This window comes from Oncorhynchus tshawytscha, linkage group LG14 (assembly GCF_018296145.1).
Source record: "Oncorhynchus tshawytscha isolate Ot180627B linkage group LG14, Otsh_v2.0, whole genome shotgun sequence".
In the NCBI taxonomy this organism is placed as follows: Eukaryota; Metazoa; Chordata; class Actinopteri; order Salmoniformes; family Salmonidae; genus Oncorhynchus; species Oncorhynchus tshawytscha.
Window position 1 is genome coordinate 4,108,659 of NC_056442.1, and position 18,326 is coordinate 4,126,984.

The 18,326-nt window shown below is 44.0% G+C and overlaps 1 protein-coding gene and 1 long non-coding RNA gene across 6 annotated transcripts; both read left to right on the forward strand.

Moving 5' to 3' along the window:
* The first annotated feature begins 1,517 nt into the window (after positions 1 to 1,517).
* On the forward strand, positions 1,518 to 16,983 carry LOC112267687 (plastin-1). Of its 4 annotated transcripts, none has more exons than XM_042296864.1 (18): positions 1,518 to 1,593; positions 4,328 to 4,483; positions 4,957 to 5,098; positions 7,100 to 7,192; positions 11,843 to 12,003; positions 12,769 to 12,898; positions 13,069 to 13,201; positions 13,296 to 13,377; positions 13,458 to 13,623; positions 13,831 to 13,973; positions 14,079 to 14,174; positions 14,265 to 14,460; positions 14,783 to 14,861; positions 15,011 to 15,125; positions 15,559 to 15,692; positions 15,772 to 15,895; positions 16,030 to 16,154; positions 16,286 to 16,983. In XM_042296864.1, the coding sequence occupies exons 4-18, from the start codon at positions 7,123 to 7,125 to the stop codon at positions 16,422 to 16,424; spliced, it is 1,893 nt and encodes a 630-aa protein (XP_042152798.1). In that variant the 5' UTR covers positions 1,518 to 1,593; positions 4,328 to 4,483; positions 4,957 to 5,098; positions 7,100 to 7,122; the 3' UTR covers positions 16,425 to 16,983. The 4 variants fall into 4 exon arrangements, with proteins under 4 accessions (XP_042152798.1, XP_042152799.1, XP_042152800.1 ...); XM_042296865.1 differs by lacking the exon at positions 1,518 to 1,593 and adding an exon at positions 1,719 to 1,793; XM_042296866.1 differs by lacking the exon at positions 1,518 to 1,593 and having other exon boundaries at positions 4,957 to 5,131.
* Positions 7,782 to 11,826, forward strand: LOC121839237. 2 transcript variants are annotated; one of them, XR_006078763.1, is made up of 3 exons: positions 7,782 to 8,585; positions 8,946 to 9,204; positions 9,593 to 11,826. It is a non-coding gene; the product is annotated as an uncharacterized LOC121839237 (long non-coding RNA). The 2 variants fall into 2 exon arrangements; XR_006078762.1 differs by having other exon boundaries at positions 7,782 to 9,204; positions 9,593 to 10,133; positions 10,410 to 11,825.
* Positions 16,984 to 18,326: the final 1,343 nt, after the last annotated feature.

Here is an 18,326-nt window from a genome sequence, read left to right on the forward strand (position 1 = left end):
TGTGTCTGTGTAGAACAGTATAGGTGAAGTACTGTGTCTGTGTAGAACATTATAGGTGAAGTACTGTGTCTGTGTAGAACATTATAGGTGAAGTACTGTGTCTGTGTAGAACATTATAGGTGAAGTACTGTGTCTGTGTAGAACATTATAGGTGAAGTACTGTGTCTGTGTAAAACATTATAGGTGAAGTACTGTGTCTGTGTAGAACATTATAGGTGAAGTACTGTGTCTGTGTAGAACATTATAGGTGAAGTACTGTGTCTGAACATTATGTAGAACATTATAGGTGAAGTACTGTGTCTGTGTAGAACATTATAGGTGAAGTACTGTGTCTGTGTAGAACATTATAGGTGAAGTACTGTGTCTGTGTAGAACATTATAGGTGAAGTACTGTGTCTGTGTAGAACATTATAGGTGAAGTACTGTGTCTGTGTAGAACATTATAGGTGAAGTACTGTGTCTGTGTAGAACAGTATAGGTGAAGTACTGTGTCTGTGTAGAACATTATAGGGTGAAGTACTGTGTCTGTGTAGAACATTATAGGGTGAAGTACTGTGGCTGTGTAGAACATTATAGGGTGAAGTACTGTGTCTGTGTAGAACATTATAGGGTGAAGTACTGTGTCTGTAGAACATTATAGGGTGAAGTACTGTGTAGAACATTATAGGGTGAAGTACTGTGTCTGTGTAGAACATTATAGGGTGAAGTACTGTGTCTGTGTAGAACATTATAGGGTGAAGTACTGTGTCTGTGTAGAACATTATAGGTGAAGTACTGTGTCTGTGTAGAACATTATAGGTGAAGTACTGTGTCTGTGTAGAACATTATAGGGTGAAGTACTGTGTCTGTGTAGAACATTATAGGGTGAAGTACTGTGTCTGTGTAGAACATTATAGGTGAAGTACTGTGTCTGTGTAGAACATTATAGGTGAAGTACTGTGTCTGTGTAGAACATTATAGGTGAAGTACTGTGTCTGTAGAACATTATAGGTGAAGTACTGTGTCTGTGTAGAACATTATAGGTGAGGTACTGTGTCTGTGTAGAACATTATAGGTGAAGTACTGTGTCTGTGTAGAACATTATAGGTGAAGTACTGTGTCTGTGTAGAACAGTATAGGGTGAAGTACTCTGGCTGTACCAGTGGAGGGCATTCTGCGTTCACTGCTTTTCACTACAGCTTTTCACGGGCGTATCTCCCTCTCACTCTCTCTCTCTTTCCCCCACCCCTTTACCCCACCCTCTCTCTTTCTTTCTCACACCCTCCCTTTTCTCTCTCTCCACTCCTCCTTTATCTCTCCCTTCTCTCCCACGCTCTCCTTCTCAATGATAGTGTTTAATCTCTCAGGTCATTCACAGCTGGATTACAGTGTAATAACGGGACCAATATAAAGCACTGATTGTTAGATGGTTTCACATTGAGATATGTAAGCGATACAATACCCAATAGCATCTGTAGTTGGCGGACATTTATGTCTTGATAGCTCTCTCTGTGTGTGTGTGTGTGTGTGTGTGTGTGTGTGTAACCAGAGAGGCCCGGTGTGGGACAGGTGTCAGATGGAGAGCAGAGCTGAGGAAGAGAGGGAGTTCTGAAGGTCTGTTTTAGAGGTAGACAGACTAATTAGACAGACTAATGAGGTCGGTGTGTGTCGAGACAACGTATAGAGACAACGTATAGAGGTGTGTGTTATTTGGTTCAGGGAGAGTGTGGGACTTGTGTGTTTCTGAAGAGAGGAGGGGGGAGGCCGGATCCCTGTTATCCTGCAGGTCGGATCCTAAACCTCTCAGCAGGCTGGTGAGTGACAGACAGTAAGCTCCTTACTGCAGTACTGGAGGACTAAGTTACTGGGTGACCAGAGCTCCTTACTGCAGTACTGGAGGACTAAGTTACTGGGTGACCAGAGCTCCTTACTGCAGTACTGGAGGACTGAGTTACTGGGTGACCAGAGCTCCTTACTGCAGTACTGGAGGACTGGGTGACCAGAGCTCCTTACTGGAGTACTGGAGGACTAAGTGACCAAAGCCATATAAAGGTTTGACCAACTTTGCCAGTCATAACGAGTATTTGGATTCTCAGTAACCATAGCAGTTAAGTTAGCTGTTGTAAATTCAGCATTTCTCTATGTGGCTCTATCTGTGTGTCACTACCAAGGTGAAGTATTTCTATGGCAGTAAAGCAGGGGGTTGTTACAGTAAAGCAGTGGGTTGTTACAGTAAAGTGGTGGGTTGTTACAGTAAAGCAGTGGGTTGTTACAGTAAAGTGGTGGGTTGTTACAGTAAAGCAGTGGGTTGTTACAGTAAAGCAGTTGGTTCTTACAGTAAAGCGGTGGGTTGTTACAGTAAAGCAGTGGGTTGGGTTGTTACAGTAAAGCAGTGGGTTGTTACAGTAAAGCGGTGGGTTGTTACAGTAAAGCAGTGGGTTGTTATGGGTTGTTACAGTAAAGCAGTGGGTTGTTACAGTAAAGCAGTGGGTTGTTACAGTAAAGCAGTGGGTTGTTACAGTAAAGCAGTGGGTTGTTGCAGTAAAGCAGTGGGTTGTTACAGTAAAGCAGTGTGTTGTTACAGTAAAGCAGTGGGTTGTTGCAGTAAAGCAGTGGGTTGTTACAGTAAAGCAGCGGGTTGTTACAGTAAAGCAGTGGGTTGTTACAGTAAAGCAGTGGGTTGTTCAAGTAAAGCAGTGGGGTGTTACAGTAAAGCAGTGGGGTGTTACAGTAAAGCAGAGGGTTGTTACAGTAAAGCAGTGGGGTGTTACAGTAAAGCAGAGGGTTGTTACAGTAAAGCAGTGGGGTGTTACAGTAAAGCAGAGGGTTGTTACAGTAAAGCAGTGGGTTGTTACAGTAAAGCGGTGGGGTGTTACAGTAAAGCAGTAAGGTGTTACAGTAAAGCAGTGGGTTGTTACAGTAAAGCAGTGGGTTGTTACAGTAAAGCAGTGAGGTGTTACAGTAAAGCAGTGGGTTGTTATAGTAAAGCAGAGGGTTGTTACAGTAAAGCAGTGGGTTGTTACAGTAAAGTGGTGGGTTGTTACAGTAAAGCAGTGGGTTGTTACAGTAAAGCAGTTGGTTCTTACAGTAAAGCGGTGGGTTGTTACAGTAAAGCAGTGGGTTGTTACGGGTTGTTACAGTAAAGCAGTGGGTTGTTACAGTAAAGCGGTGGGTTGTTACAGTAAAGCAGTGGGTTGTTATGGGTTGTTACAGTAAAGCAGTGGGTTGTTACAGTAAAGCAGTGGGTTGTTACAGTAAAGCAGTGGGTTGTTACAGTAAAGCAGTGGGTTGTTGCAGTAAAGCAGTGGGTTGTTACAGTAAAGCAGTGTGTTGTTACAGTAAAGCAGTGGGTTGTTGCAGTAAAGCAGTGGGTTGTTACAGTAAAGCAGTGGGTTGTTACAGTAAAGCAGTGGGTTGTTACAGTAAAGCAGTGGGTTGTTCAGTAAAGCAGTGGGGTGTTACAGTAAAGCAGTGGGGTGTTACAGTAAAGCAGAGGTTGTTACAGTAAAGCAGTGGGTGTTACAGTAAAGCAGAGGGTTGTTACAGTAAAGCAGTGGGGTGTTACAGTAAAGCAGAGGGTTGTTACAGTAAAGCAGTGGGTTGTTACAGTAAAGCGGTGGGGTGTTACAGTAAAGCAGTAAGGTGTTACAGTAAAGCAGTGGGTTGTTACAGTAAAGCAGTGGGTTGTTACAGTAAAGCAGTGAGGTGTTACAGTAAAGCAGTGGGTTGTTATAGTAAAGCAGAGGGTTGTTACAGTAAAGCAGTGGGTTGTTACAGTAAAGCAGTGGGTTGTTGCAGTAAAGCAGTGGGTTGTTACAGTAAAGCAGTGGGTTGTTACAGTAAAGCAGTGGGTTGTTACAGTAAAGCAGTGGGTTGTTGCAGTAAAGCAGTGGGTTGTTACAGTAAAGCAGTGGGGTGTTACAGTAAAGCGGTGGGTTTGTGTAATAACGTGCTGTTTTCTCCTTGCATAAAGTTTCATTTTATTGTCTGGCAACATAGAAAGGAAGGTGTGTGTGTGTGTGTGTGTGTGTGTGTGTGTGTGTGTGTGTGTGTGTGAGAGAGAGAGAGCGTAGAGGGGTATGTACAGCTAGAGTTCTCATTTATTAAACATGGCTGTTAGAAACCAAACACACCTGTAGCCAACACACACCTCTCCCTCTTACATCTCTCTACAATGTGGTGTGTGTGTGTGTGTGTGTGTGTGTGTGTGTGTGTGTGTGTGTGTGTGTGTGTGTGTGTGTGTGTGTGTGTGTGTGTGTGTGTGTGCATGCGTGTGTGCGTTCGTGCATGCCAGTGTGTGGTGAAAGAAACCGATGACACAGCTAAAGGGTTAATTGCTAACTCCCAGGCTGGAGTCTCTGGAGGACCACGCCCATCCCAGAGTTCAATGGGCCGAAGGTCTCTTGTCCTCCACTGCTTCGGTCAAGACACTGAGCGAGAAGACACCTGACCCCCTCTAAACCTCTACCAAGCTTCTCCAGCCCTGTCTGATCCTCTCTTCACGGTAAGTCTGCATTTCCTGTTTCGGCTGCTATTTACTACACAAATACAGTAGCCTATGTGGTGCTTTCTGACACTTACAGTATATCAAAGGAGGAAGACTGATCGATCACTGCTTGGCATCGAATGATACGGAGTCTAGGGTCGCAATGAGTCACCAAAGTCTTCTAAGTAGCTGGTGAACAGCGGGATGAAAAATATAGCAGAACTTGTCATACAGTCTTGTCTCAGCCAGTAGTGTTTAAGTTCTGTAATATACTTGTTGCACTTAGTTTGTAAGTCCATTTCTTGCGAAGTAAATGTCTAACTAGCTTCTGCTATCATTCATCTGTATATATTTTTTTTATTTTTTTTATCATGTAATTTAGGACACCACATAATAATGAACATATCAGCTCACAACAACGCAGTTACCTCCGCAGCTGATGTTCATATGGAGATGGCTGTAAAATATTCAAACTCCTCTTCTCTACCCAGTGCAGCTGAACAACTCCTAGCCTCTGTTAGGCCAGTCGGCAGACCCGCTCTACTCAGCCAGGAGTGACTGAACGCGGGGAGCAGAGAGACCTTGGCCCCTCTCGTCCAGAACAGAACCAAACAGACACAGGCTTTTATGAAGGTGTGTTCTGGGGTGTGAGCCCCCTGGGGTCAGGTATGTGGAGGGTCAGCGAGGGGAGCTGTCTGGGTGTGTCAATTCAGTCAATTCAAATTCAAAAATGTGCATCTGAAATCGAATTTCATTTCCCGAATTGACTAAACTTGAATGGAACAGGAGAGAGCTGTGGCATGAAAGTCACTGCCATTTATAGAGTTTACGCTGAGTGTGCCCCCAGAACAGTCTCAGTTCGACGGGGCATGGACTCTACAAGGTGTCAAAAGCGTTCCACAGGGATGTTGGCCCATGTTGACTCCAATGCTTCCCACAGTTGTTTCAAGTTGGCAGGATTTCCTCTGGGTGGTGGACCATTCTTGAAAAACACTGTTGAGCATGAAAATCCCAGCAGCGTTGCATTTCTTGACACACTCAAACCGGTACGCCTGGCACCTACTACCATACCCCGTTCAAAGGCACTTCAGTGTATTGTCTTGCCCATCCACTCTCTGAATGGCACACATACACAATCCATGTCCCAATGCTTAAAAATCCTTCTTTAAACTGTCTCCTCCCTTTCATCTACACAGATTGAAGTAGATTTAACAAGTGATCAATAAGGGATCCTAGTTTTCACCTGGATTTACCTGGTCAGTCTATGTCATGGAAAGAGCTGGTGTTTCTAATGTTTTGTACACTCAGTGTATGTTGAGGCCATTCCAGGACACAACACACAACACATATCCTTATTGTCCTCGTATCTCTCCCTCGAGTTAATCAATAACCACACAACTATTTTAATAATAATAGATCATCATACAGAACTGTATCATGTTGTCTTTGTGAGCTTAAAGATATGGGCCCGACCTTCTGGGGCTGAGATTGTATGGTTCAATAATATACACTATAAATTGTATGGTCTAATATATAGATTAGATTCTAGATTGTAGACAATCTTTACTCTCTCCTTATTGTAGTTAGCTCTGTATTCTCTGCAGCCTGTGATAGCACACTTATCACTGCTAGAACCCGGTAGATTAGCTTATTGCTCAATACACTGGCAGGTCAATGGAAACATGAGATCACAATGGAAGAATGAGGTCACAATGGAAGCATTAGGTCACAATGGAAGCATGAGATCACAATGCAAGCATGAGATCACAATGCAAGCATGAGATCACAATGCAAGCATGAGATCACAATGGAAGAATGAGATCACAATGGAAGAATGAGATCAAAATGGAAGCATGAGGTCACAATGGAAGCATGAGATCACAATGCAAGCATGAGATCACAATGCAAGCATGAGATCACAATGGAAGAATGAGATCACAATGGAAGAATGAGATCAAAATGGAAGCATGAGGTCACAATGGAAGCATGAGGTCACAATTGAAGCATGAGGTCACAATGGAAGCATGTTGCCTGCTTGTCAGTTTAGCAGTCAAGTTTGTTCTGCAATCGTGTGATTGTTGTGATTTTGCTATTGTAAATGTTTGTAGGCTTATGTAGCCAAATTGTATCTATGATCGTACGCTATCCATTTGTTTTTTGTTTGATATTTTAATATATGATAATTAACCAATAATATCATGCCACACCCGGCCATGATTACAGTCACCTGTGTGTCTTTTGACACTATATAAATGAGTCATCCCGCAGTGTTTGTCATTATACCCTGATGAAGACAGCCTGTCTGTCGAAAAGTTGGACATTAACATTTCTGCATCTGAGCTCCTAGAGTGTGCGGCTCTCCTTTATTTTATTAAGTGTTCCACTCCGCTAGCCAGCACCTCGCCTAAATAGGTGTGCGTTTCTTTTGCCTCTAGATTGTTCTACATCTGTACCTTGCGTTTTAATTACAAATATTTCCTTCAATTGTGATGATAAATTGACTGTGTGTGTGTGTGTGTGTGTGTGTGTGTGTGTGTGTGTGTGTGTGTGTGTGTGTGTGTGTGTGTGTGTGTATGTATGTATATATATATATATATATATATATATATATATATATATATATTAAAACATCAGGTAATCTAGATAGACTGTCCAGTATGGCGAAAAAGGTGACCCAGATTTCACGAGAGGACCTGGAGGAGCTCCGGGAGGCTTTCAACAGGATCGGTTAGTTACAGACACACATACAGACAGACACACACACACACACACACACACACTCACACACACATACCTACAGACACCCACAGAGGTTAGAGAGGTAACCTAGAGGTTAGAGAGGTAACCTAGAGGTTAGAGAGGTAACCTAGAGGTTAGAGAGGGAGATAGTTAACCTGGAGGTTAGAGAGTTAACCTGGAGGTTAGAGAGTTAACCTGGAGGTTAGAGAGTTAACCTGGAGGTTAGAGAGTTAACCTAAAGGTTAGAGAGGTAACCTAGAGATTAGGGGGGTAACCTAGAGGTTAGAGAGGGAGATAGGTAACCTTGAGGTTAGAGAGGTAACCTAGAGATTAGAGAGGGAGATAGGTAACCTCGAGGTTAGAGAGGTAACCTAGAGATTAGAGAGGGAGATATATAACCTAGAGGTTAGGGAGAAACCTGGAGGTTAGAGGGGTAACCTAGAGGTTAGAGAGGTAACCTAGAGGTTAGATAGGTAACCTAGAGGTTAGATAGGTAACCTAGAGGTTAGATAGGTAACCTAGAGGTTAGATAGGTAACCTAGAGGTTAGATAGGTAACCTAGAGGTTAGAGAGGTAACCTAGAGGTTAGAGAGGGATATAGGTAACCTAGAGGATAGATAGGTAACCTAGAGGTTAGAGAGGGATATAGGTAACCTTGAAGTTAGATAGGTAATCTAGAGGTTAGAGAGGTAACCTAGAGGTTAGAGAGGGATATAGGTAACCTAGAGGTTCGATAGGTATATAGGTAACCTTGAGGTTAGATAGGTAACCTTGAGGTTAGAGAGGGATATAGGTAACCTTGAAGTTAGATAGGTAATCTAGAGGTTAGAGAGGGATATAGGTAACCTAGAGGTTAGAGAGGGATATAGGTAACCTTGAGGTTCGATAGGTAATCTGGAGATTAGAGAGGTAACCTAGAGGTTAGAGAGGGATATAGGTAACCTAGAGGTTAGAGAGGTAACCTTGAGGTTAGAGAGGTAACCTAGAGATTAGAGAGGGATATCGGTAACCTAGAGGTTAGAGAGGGATATAGGTAACCTTGAGGTTAGAGAGGTAACCTAGAGGTTAGAGAGGTTACCTAGAGATTAGATAGGTAACCTAGAGGTTAGATAGGTAACCTTGAGGTTAGAGAGCTAACCTAGAGGTTAGAGAGCGATATAGGTAACCTAGAGGATAGATAGGTAACCTAGAGGTTAGAGAGGGATATAGGTAACCTAGAGGTTCGATAGGTATATAGGTAACCTTGAGGTTAGATAGGTAACCTTGAGGTTAGAGAGGGATATAGGTAACCTTGAAGTTAGATAGGTAATCTAGAGGTTAGAGAGGGATATAGGTAATCTAGAGGTTAGAGAGGGATATAGGTAACCTTGAGGTTAGATAGGTAATCTGGAGGTTAGAGAGGTAACCTAGAGGTTAGAGAGGGATATAGGTAACCTAGAGGATAGAGAGGTAATCTGGAGATTAGAGAGGGATATCGGTAACCTAGAGGTTAGAGAGAAAACCTTGAGGTTAGAGAGGTAACCTAGAGATTAGAGAGGGATATCGGTAACCTAGAGGTTAGAGAGGGATATAGGTAACCTTGAGGTTAGAGAGGTTACCTAGAGGTTAGATAGGTAACCTAGAGGTTAGATAGGTAACCTAGAGGTTAGATAGGTAACCTTGAGGTTAGATAGGTAACCTTGAGGTTAGAGAGCTAACCTAGAGGTTAGAGAGGGATATAGGTAACCTAGAGGATAGATAGGTAACCTAGAGGTTAGAGAGGGATATAGGTAACCTTGAAGTTAGATAGGTAATCTAGAGGTTAGAGTGGGATATAGGTAACCTAGAGGTTAGAGAGGGATATAGGTAACCTTGAGGTTAGATAGGTAACCTAGAGGTTAGAGAGGGATATAGGTAACCTAGAGGTTCGATAGGTATATAGGTAACCTTGAGGTTAGATAGGTAACCTTGAGGTTAGAGAGGGATATAGGTAACCTTGAAGTTAGATAGGTAATCTAGAGGTTAGAGTGGGATATAGGTAACCTAGAGGTTAGATAGGTAACCTAGAGGTTAGATAGGTAACCTAGAGGTTAGATAGGTAACCTAGAGGTTAGATAGGTAACCTAGAGGTTAGATAGGTAACCTAGAGGTTAGATAGGTAACCTAGAGGTTAGAGAGGTAACCTAGAGGTTAGAGAGGGATATAGGTAACCTAGAGGATAGATAGGTAACCTAGAGGTTAGAGAGGGATATAGGTAACCTTGAAGTTAGAGAGGTAACCTAGAGGTTAGAGAGGGATATAGGTAACCTAGAGGTTCGATAGGTATATAGGTAACCTTGAGGTTAGATAGGTAACCTTGAGGTTAGAGAGGGATATAGGTAACCTTGAAGTTAGATAGGTAATCTAGAGGTTAGAGAGGGATATAGGTAACCTAGAGGTTAGAGAGGGATATAGGTAACCTTGAGGTTCGATAGGTAATCTGGAGGTTAGAGAGGTAACCTAGAGGTTAGAGAGGTAACCTAGAGGTTAGAGAGGGATATAGGTAACCTAGAGGTTAGAGAGGTAACCTTGAGGTTAGAGAGGTAACCTAGAGATTAGAGAGGGATATCGGTAACCTAGAGGTTAGAGAGGGATATAGGTAACCTTGAGGTTAGAGAGGTAACCTAGAGGTTAGAGAGGTTACCTAGAGGTTAGATAGGTAACCTAGAGGTTAGATAGGTAACCTAGAGGTTAGATAGGTAACCTAGAGGTTAGATAGGTAACCTTGAGGTTAAAGAGCTAACCTAGAGGTTAGAGAGGGATATAGGTAACCTAGAGGATAGATAGGTAACCTAGAGGTTAGAGAGGGATATAGGTAACCTTGAAGTTAGATAGGTAATCTAGAGGTTAGAGTGGGATATAGGTAACCTAGAGGTTAGAGAGGGATATAGGTAACCTTGAGGTTAGATAGGTAACCTAGAGGTTAGAGAGGGATATAGGTAACCTTGAAGTTAGATAGGTCATCTAGAGGTTAGATAGGTAATCTAGAGGTTAAAGAGGTAACCTAGAGGTTAGATAGGTAACCTAGAGGTTAGATAGGTAACCTTGAGGTTAGATAGGTAACCTAGAGGTTAGATAGGTAACCTTGAGGTTAGATAGGTAACCTAGAGGTTAGATAGGTAACCTAGAGGTTAGATAGGTAACCTAGAGGTTAGATAGGGATATAGGTAACCTAGAGGATAGATAGGTAACCTAGAGGTTAGAGAGGGATATAGGTAACCTTGAAGTTAGATAGGTAATCTAGAGGTTAGATAGGTAATCTAGAGGTTAGAGAGGTAACCTAGAGGTTAGAGAGGGATATAGGTAACCTAGAGGTTCGATAGGTATATAGGTAACCTTGAGGTTAGATAGGTAACCTTGAGGTTAGAGAGGGATATAGGTAACCTTGAAGTTAGATAGGTAATCTAGAGGTTAGAGAGGGATATAGGTAATCTAGAGGTTAGAGAGGGATATAGGTAACCTTGAGGTTAGATAGGTAATCTGGAGGTTAGAGAGGTAACCTAGAGGTTAGAGAGGGATATAGGTAACCTAGAGGTTAGAGAGGTAATCTGGAGATTAGAGAGGGATATCGGTAACCTAGAGGTTAGAGAGGTAACCTAGAGGTTAGAGAGGTTACCTAGAGGTTAGATAGGTAACCTAGAGGTTAGATAGGTAACCTAGAGGTTAGATAGGTAACCTTGAGGTTAGATAGGTAACCTTGAGGTTAGAGAGCTAACCTAGAGGTTAGAGAGGGATATAGGTAACCTAGAGGATAGATAGGTAACCTAGAGGTTAGAGAGGGATATAGGTAACCTTGAAGTTAGATAGGTAATCTAGAGGTTAGAGTGGGATATAGGTAACCTAGTGGTTAGAGAGGGATATAGGTAACCTTGAGGTTAGATAGGTAACCTAGAGGTTAGAGAGGGATATAGGTAACCTTGAAGTTAGATAGGTCATCTAGAGGTTAGATAGGTAATCTAGAGGTTAAAGAGATAACCTAGAGGTTAGAGAGGGATATAGGTAACCTAGAGGTTCGATAGGTATATAGGTAACCTTGAGGTTAGATAGGTAACCTTGAGGTTAGAGAGGGATATAGGTAACCTTGAAGTTAGATAGGTAATCTAGAGGTTAGAGTGGGATATAGGTAACCTAGAGGTTAGAGAGGGATATAGGTAACCTTGAGGTTAGATAGGTAATCTGGAGATTAGAGAGGGATATCGGTAACCTAGAGGTTAGAGAGGTAATCTGGAGGTTAGAGAGGTAACCTAGAGGTTAGAGAGGGATATAGGTAACCTAGAGGTTAGAGAGGGATATAGATAACTTTGAGGTTAGAGAGGGATATAGGTAACCTTGAGGTTAGAGAGGTACCCTAGAGGTTAGAGAGGTTACCTAGAGATTAGAGACAGTGACTAGTAGCTAAAAGGTTGCTGGTTTAAATCCAGAACCCGGAGATGACAAGAGGGGAGGGAACTAGTAACGGGCCTCCATTTTGGCCTTGAGCATGGCACTTCATCTGGTTATAACTCTGCCTTCCTGCCTGCCTACCTGCCTACCCATCTCTCTGTCGCTCTGTCTGTCTCTCTTTCTGTCTGTCTGCCTGCCTGTCTGCCTGTCTGCCTGCCTGTGTTTCCTCCCATACAGACACTGACAACAGTGGTTTTGTCAGTGACTTTGAGCTGCAGGAGCTGTTCAGAGAGGCTAGTTTCTCCATGCCAGGCTACAGAGTCAGAGACATAGTGGAGATCTTCGTAGCAGGAGACACCAACAAGGACGGGAAGATCAGCTTTGAAGAGTTTGTCTCGGTAAGATTTAAAATACACCGAAGTAAAGACGGTGACACATGTAGGCACGCATCCACATACACACTCACACAGACACACTCACACAGACACACTCACACAGACACACTCACACAGACACACTCACACAGACACACTCACACAGACACTCTCACACAGACACATTTACACAGACACACTCACACAGACACTCACACAGACACACTCACACAGACACACTCACACAGACACACTCACACAGACACTCTCACACAGACACATTTACACAGACACACTCACACAGACACTCTCACACAGACACATTTACACAGACACACTCACACAGACACACTCACACAGACACACTCACACAGACACACTCACACAGACACACTCACACAGACACACTCACACAGACACATTCACACAGACACACTCACACAGACACTCTCACACAGACACATTTACACAGACACACTCACACAGACACACTCACACAGACACTCTCACACAGACACATTTACACAGACACACTCACACAGACACACTCACACAGACACACTCACACAGACACATTCACACAGACACACTCACACAGACACTCTCACACAGACACATTTACACAGACACACTCACACAGACACTCTCACACAGACACACTCACACAGACACACTCACACAGATACACTCACACAGACACACTCACACAGACACACTCACACAGACACATAGCCACACAGACACACTCACACAGACACACTCAGAGACACGGCCCATCCTGTCTTGTAGATCTACCAGGAGCTGAAGAGTAAGGAGCTCAGTGAGACGTTCAAGAAAACCATCGCCAGGAGAGAAGGGATACAATCCTTTGGAGGATTGTCAGGAATCTCCAGCGAGGGAACACAGCACTCCTACTCAGGTAGATAGATAGAGAGAGAGAGAAAGAGAAAATTGTGTCCTAATCATGCAAGAACGTGTGTGTGTTTGTGTGGGGTGGGGTGTGTGTGTGTGTGTGTGTGTGTGTGTGTGTGTGTGTGTGTGTGTGTGTGTGTTTGTGTGCGTACGTGTGGGTGTGTGTGTGTGTGTTAGATGAGGAGAAGGTGGCATTTGTGAACTGGATCAACAAGTCTCTGGCCAAAGATGAAGACTGTAAACACCTTCTACCCATGAACCCTGATGGAGACAGTCTCTTCAAATCAGTAAAAGATGGGATCCTGCTCTGGTAACACACACGCACAGGCACAAATATATATACACACACTCACACACACACACACACACACACTGCTAACATATACTCTGTTTTGTCTTTGCAGTAAAATGATCAACCACTCCCAGTCTGACACCATCGATGAGAGAGTCATCAACACCAAGAAACAAACCACCTTTACCATGACCGTGAGTTAACACACACACACACAGAGGAAAAATTGGACTGTCCCATATCAAAACTCTAACTCTCTCTCTCCCTTCTCTAGGAGAACCTGATGCTGGCGATAAACTCTGCGTTGTCTATCGGCTGTACCGTGGTCAACATCGACGCCCCTGACCTGATGGCTGGGAAACCCCACCTGGTGCTGGGGCTGCTTTGGCAGATTATCAAGATAGGACTGTTTGCTGACATAGAGATCAGCAGCAACGAAGGTACACACACACACACACACACATTGTCAAACACATAAACAGCCACAAACAGAGTGTCTAATTTAGTTTCAATGTCATATGAGCTTCATGCCCATGTCAAATTATATGACCCCACTTGTAACATCCTGCAACCCTATTGGCTGTTTGCGTGTGTGTGTGTATCTGTACCACACTGAAAGCCGATTGGCTTATTGTGTTTATTTGCAGCTCTTATTAACCTGCTGTTTGAGGGGGAGGAGTTAGAGCACCTGATGTCATTGTCTCCTGAAGAACTGTTGCTACGCTGGGTCAACCATCACCTAGGCAACGCTGGGGCCCAACCAATCAGCAACTTCAGCCAAGACATCAAGGTAATACACACACACACATTCACTCACGTACAGTCACGCGCGCACACACATACACACACACTGCAAATATGTTGTTTATGTATTAATGCTGTTATTATACTGTAGGATTCCAGGGCATATTTCACCCTGTTGGACCAGATCTCACCTAAAGGAGAGGACATAGACGAGATGGCCATCCACATCGATATGACCGGCATCAATGTAAGTGGGTGTCTATTCATATGTGCGTGTTCATGTTGGCATGCGCGTGTGTGTGTTGCCACTTACGTTTGTGTGTGTGTGTGTGTATAGGAGCGTGACGACGAACGCAGGGCAGAGATGATGCTTCGCCAGGCAGCCCGTCTGGACTGCAGACAGTTTGTGTCTCCTATGGATGTGGTGTCTGGCAACAGCAAGCTGAACCTGGCCTTCGTAGCCAACCTCTTCAACACACACCCGGCCCTGAAGAGGACTAACAGCAACAACATAGACACAGCACTCATAGAGGGTGAGCTGCACACACACACACACACACACACACACACACACACACACACACCCGGCCCTGAAGAGGACAAACAGCAACAACATAGACACAGCACTCATAGAGGGTGAGCTGCACACACACACACACACACACACACACACACACACACACACACACACACACACACACACACACACACACACCCGGCCCTGAAGAGGACTAACAGCAACAACATAGACACAGAACTCATAGATCGTGAGCTGCACACACACACACACACACACTCTTTCTCTCTCACACACAGACACAGCACACTGTAATATGTGTAATGTTGTCCTAACAGGAGAATCCAGAGAGGAGAAAACATTCAGGAACTGGATGAACTCTCTGGGAGTTGCTCCCTATGTCAACCACCTCTACTGGTACAGTAACCACACACACACACGCACACACAAACACACGCACACACACGCACACGCACACGCATACACACACACACACACACACACAGAGGGTATACATGTGTGTGTGTTAATGTTTGCATGTGTTGATTGGTGTGTGTGTGTTGCAGTGACCTGTGTGATGCGGTGGTGATTCTCCAGTTGTATGAGAAAGTCAACGTCCCTGTAGAGTGGAAAAAAGTCAACAGACCTCCATACTCTGCACTGGGCAGTAACATGAAGAAGGTACACACACACATACTTTATTTGAATCCACCAATCAAATTGACAAAAAAGGATCCCAAACATGTCAAAGGTCCATGTATGCGTGGCACTCCAGGGTACAGAAAGCACCTGCTTCTCCAAACAGCTAGGCTGCCCACGACAGCTGAAACAGACCAGTACCTAGCCAATGGCTTTGCCCTAGTTTTTGTCAGGCTTCTCAGCAAAGGCCTGCTCCATGTAGCTGTCCAATGAGCAGCCCACTTCCAAAACAAGCACCTCCCCCTGGCCTCACTCACAACAATAATATCTTGCGTTCTTGGCGCGCACACACACACACACACACACACACACACACACACACACACACACACACACAGAGTCTCTTTTATCAAAATATTGTTGATGAAAATACAGAGGATTTCCTGGCATTGTGTTGGTGTGTCTGTGTGTGTAGTTGGAGAACTGTACCTATGCGGTGGAACTGGGTCAGAATAAAGCTCGATTCTCATTGGTGGGAATTGGAGGAGTGAATCTGAACGAGGGAAGTCCCATGCATACATTGGCTCTGGTCTGGCAGCTGATGAGGAGGTATGTACAGTACAAACACACACCTTTCCTTTTCACTTCGACATCTCTCTCACCTCTTACTATCCCTTTATCCCCCCAGGTACACTCTCCAGGTGTTGTCTGATCTAGGAGATGGGGAGAAGATTGGAGACCAGATCATAATCAACTGGGTCAACACTCAGCTCAAAGAGGGAGGCAAGGACTCACAGATCAGCAGCTTCAAGGTGGGCGTGTGTGAGTGTGCAGTGTGCAGTGTGCAGTGTGCAGTGCACGTTGTGTTCGTGTGAACAGCTTTAATGTGTGTGTGTGCTTGAACAGTTCTAATTTGCATCTGTGTGTGTGTGTGTGTGTCCTGCAGGATAAGCTGATCAGTACTAGTCTCCCAGTGATAGACTTGTTAGACACCATCGCCCCCAAATCTATCAAAGAGGAGCTGGTGAAGAGAGGGGAGCTCAGCGATGCAGACAAGCTCAACAACGCCAAGTAAATAACCCCTGACCCTAAACCTCTGAACTCTAAATTACCTCGACCCTCAACCTCTAACCTCTTACTTCTAACTGACCTCTATCCTCTGACCCCTGAGCTGACTTCCCTTCCCTTTTGTCTTCCTGTAGGTACGCTATCACGGTATCCAGGAAGATTGGAGCCCGTGTCTACGCTCTGCCTGATGACCTGGTTGAGGTGAAACCCAAGATGGTTCTGACTGTGTTCGCATGCCTGATGGGGAGGGGCATGAAGAAAGCTGATGGCTGAACACACACACACACACACACTCAGACACACTAACATACACTAACAGCCTGTCCCAATTGGCTCCTTACCCTTTACCCTCTTCCTGTCTCCTGCACATCTAGTCTGTGATTAGATCAGTGTATATAATCAGAGCGCAGCTGATTGTTCATTAAACATTTATTTCATACTGATAGAAACCGAGCGGTTATGTGCCTAGTGTGCTCAAGGAGGCACTGATGGGTCATTTTAATATCTCTAAATTATGAATGTATTAATTCATTCTGTGGAAAAGAAACAACAGAATAGAATTATAAATCTATGTAATGGAGGGGACGTGAACCCTTTGGTTTCAATCACAAACACACCTTACAGAACTAACAGTACAGACACACTACAGACCTGTAAATGTTGTGTAATTCTCTTGACTTAGTAAACTCAATCGACTGAAGATTATATCCTGGCAGCCTGACATTTTGTTCATGCAAATTGTGTGTGGGAGGGGTGGTGCATTTTTGAATACTTAATCATAAACACATATAATAAAACCCATTTAATAAACACGTGTTTATGACACCCGTCACCCGGGACTGAGAGAAATGTTTACCAGGAACAGAGGACAACAAAGGAGAACTGTGTGATAGAACTAGGTCAGTTAGCCTTGTGTGATTTGATGCATGGTCCCAACTTCCATCTCACTAACAACGCTGGGATGTGATTTAGTTCATTTAATTCACAGTTACATCTTCCCCTCTCGCCTCACTCCCACATTTCAACTGGCAGTGATAATTACTGTACCACAGATACAGCTCTTGTGACGATCGTCTGAAGAAGTAGACCAAGGTGCATCGTGGTAAGTGTTCATGATCTTTAATACTCAGAACACCAATCAAAAACAACAAACGGCATAACGACCGTCACGTCCTGCCGGCTTCACAGAGCTAACAAAAAAAAAAACAACATCCCACAACATAGGTGGGAAAACAGGCTGCCTAAGTATGATTCCCAATCAGAGACAACGATAGACATCTGCCTCTGATTGGGACACTCGTCCAAAACAATAGATATACAAAACACAGAATGCCCTGACCTCACCAAATAGAGAAATAAAACGGATCTCTAAGGTCAGGGCGTGACAGCTTTTTTGGGCTGAGCCTCAGAAGGGAGAAACACAAACGGCAACATTTTGGAGCCAAACACTGATGCTCAGCCTGATAATGGAAATAAACCACACGAGACCTACAAGCTCTTAGAATATAAAGAACCAGTCAAAAAGTTTGGACACGCCTACTCATTCAATAGTTTTTCTCTATTTTTACTATTTTCTACATTGTAGAATAGTGAAGACATCAAAACTATGAAATAACACATATGCAATCATGTATTAACCAAAAAGGTGTTAAACAAATGTTATATTTGAGATTCTTCAAAGTAGCCACCCTTTGCCTTGATGACAGCTTTGCACACTCTTGGCATTCTCTCAAACAGCTTCACCTGGAATGCTTTTCCAACCGTCTTGAAGGAGATCCCACATATGCTGAGCACTTGTTGGCTGCTTTTCCTTCACTCTGCGGCCCAACTCATTCCTTACCATCTCAATTGGGTTGGGGTTGGGAGATTGTGGAGGCCAGGTCATCTGATACAGCACTCAATCACTATCCTTCTCAGTCAAATAGCCCTTACACAGCCTGGAGGTGTGTTGGGCCATTGTCCGTTTGAAAAACATAGTCCCACTAAGCACAAACCAGATGGGATGGTGTATTGCTATAGACTGCTGTGGTAGCCATGCTGGTTCAGTGTGCCTGCAAACTTGATGATTGAGTTGGAAGTGTGCATGGCCACGCAGCCAAGGGTGAACAGGGAGTACAGGAGAGGGCTGAGAACGCACCCTTGTGGGGCCCCAGTGTTGAGGATCAGTGGGGTGGA

Bases quoted from the DNA above. Each gene is read 5' to 3' on its own strand.
- LOC112267687 (XM_042296864.1), top strand. From the start codon at position 7,123: ATGGCGAAAAAGGTGACCCAGATTTCACGAGAGGACCTGGAGGAGCTC. The intron at 13,974-14,078 runs GTAATACACACA...ATTATACTGTAG, and splicing joins ACTTCAGCCAAGACATCAAG to GATTCCAGGGCATATTTCAC. The intron at 15,693-15,771 runs GTATGTACAGTA...TTATCCCCCCAG, and splicing joins GTCTGGCAGCTGATGAGGAG to GTACACTCTCCAGGTGTTGT.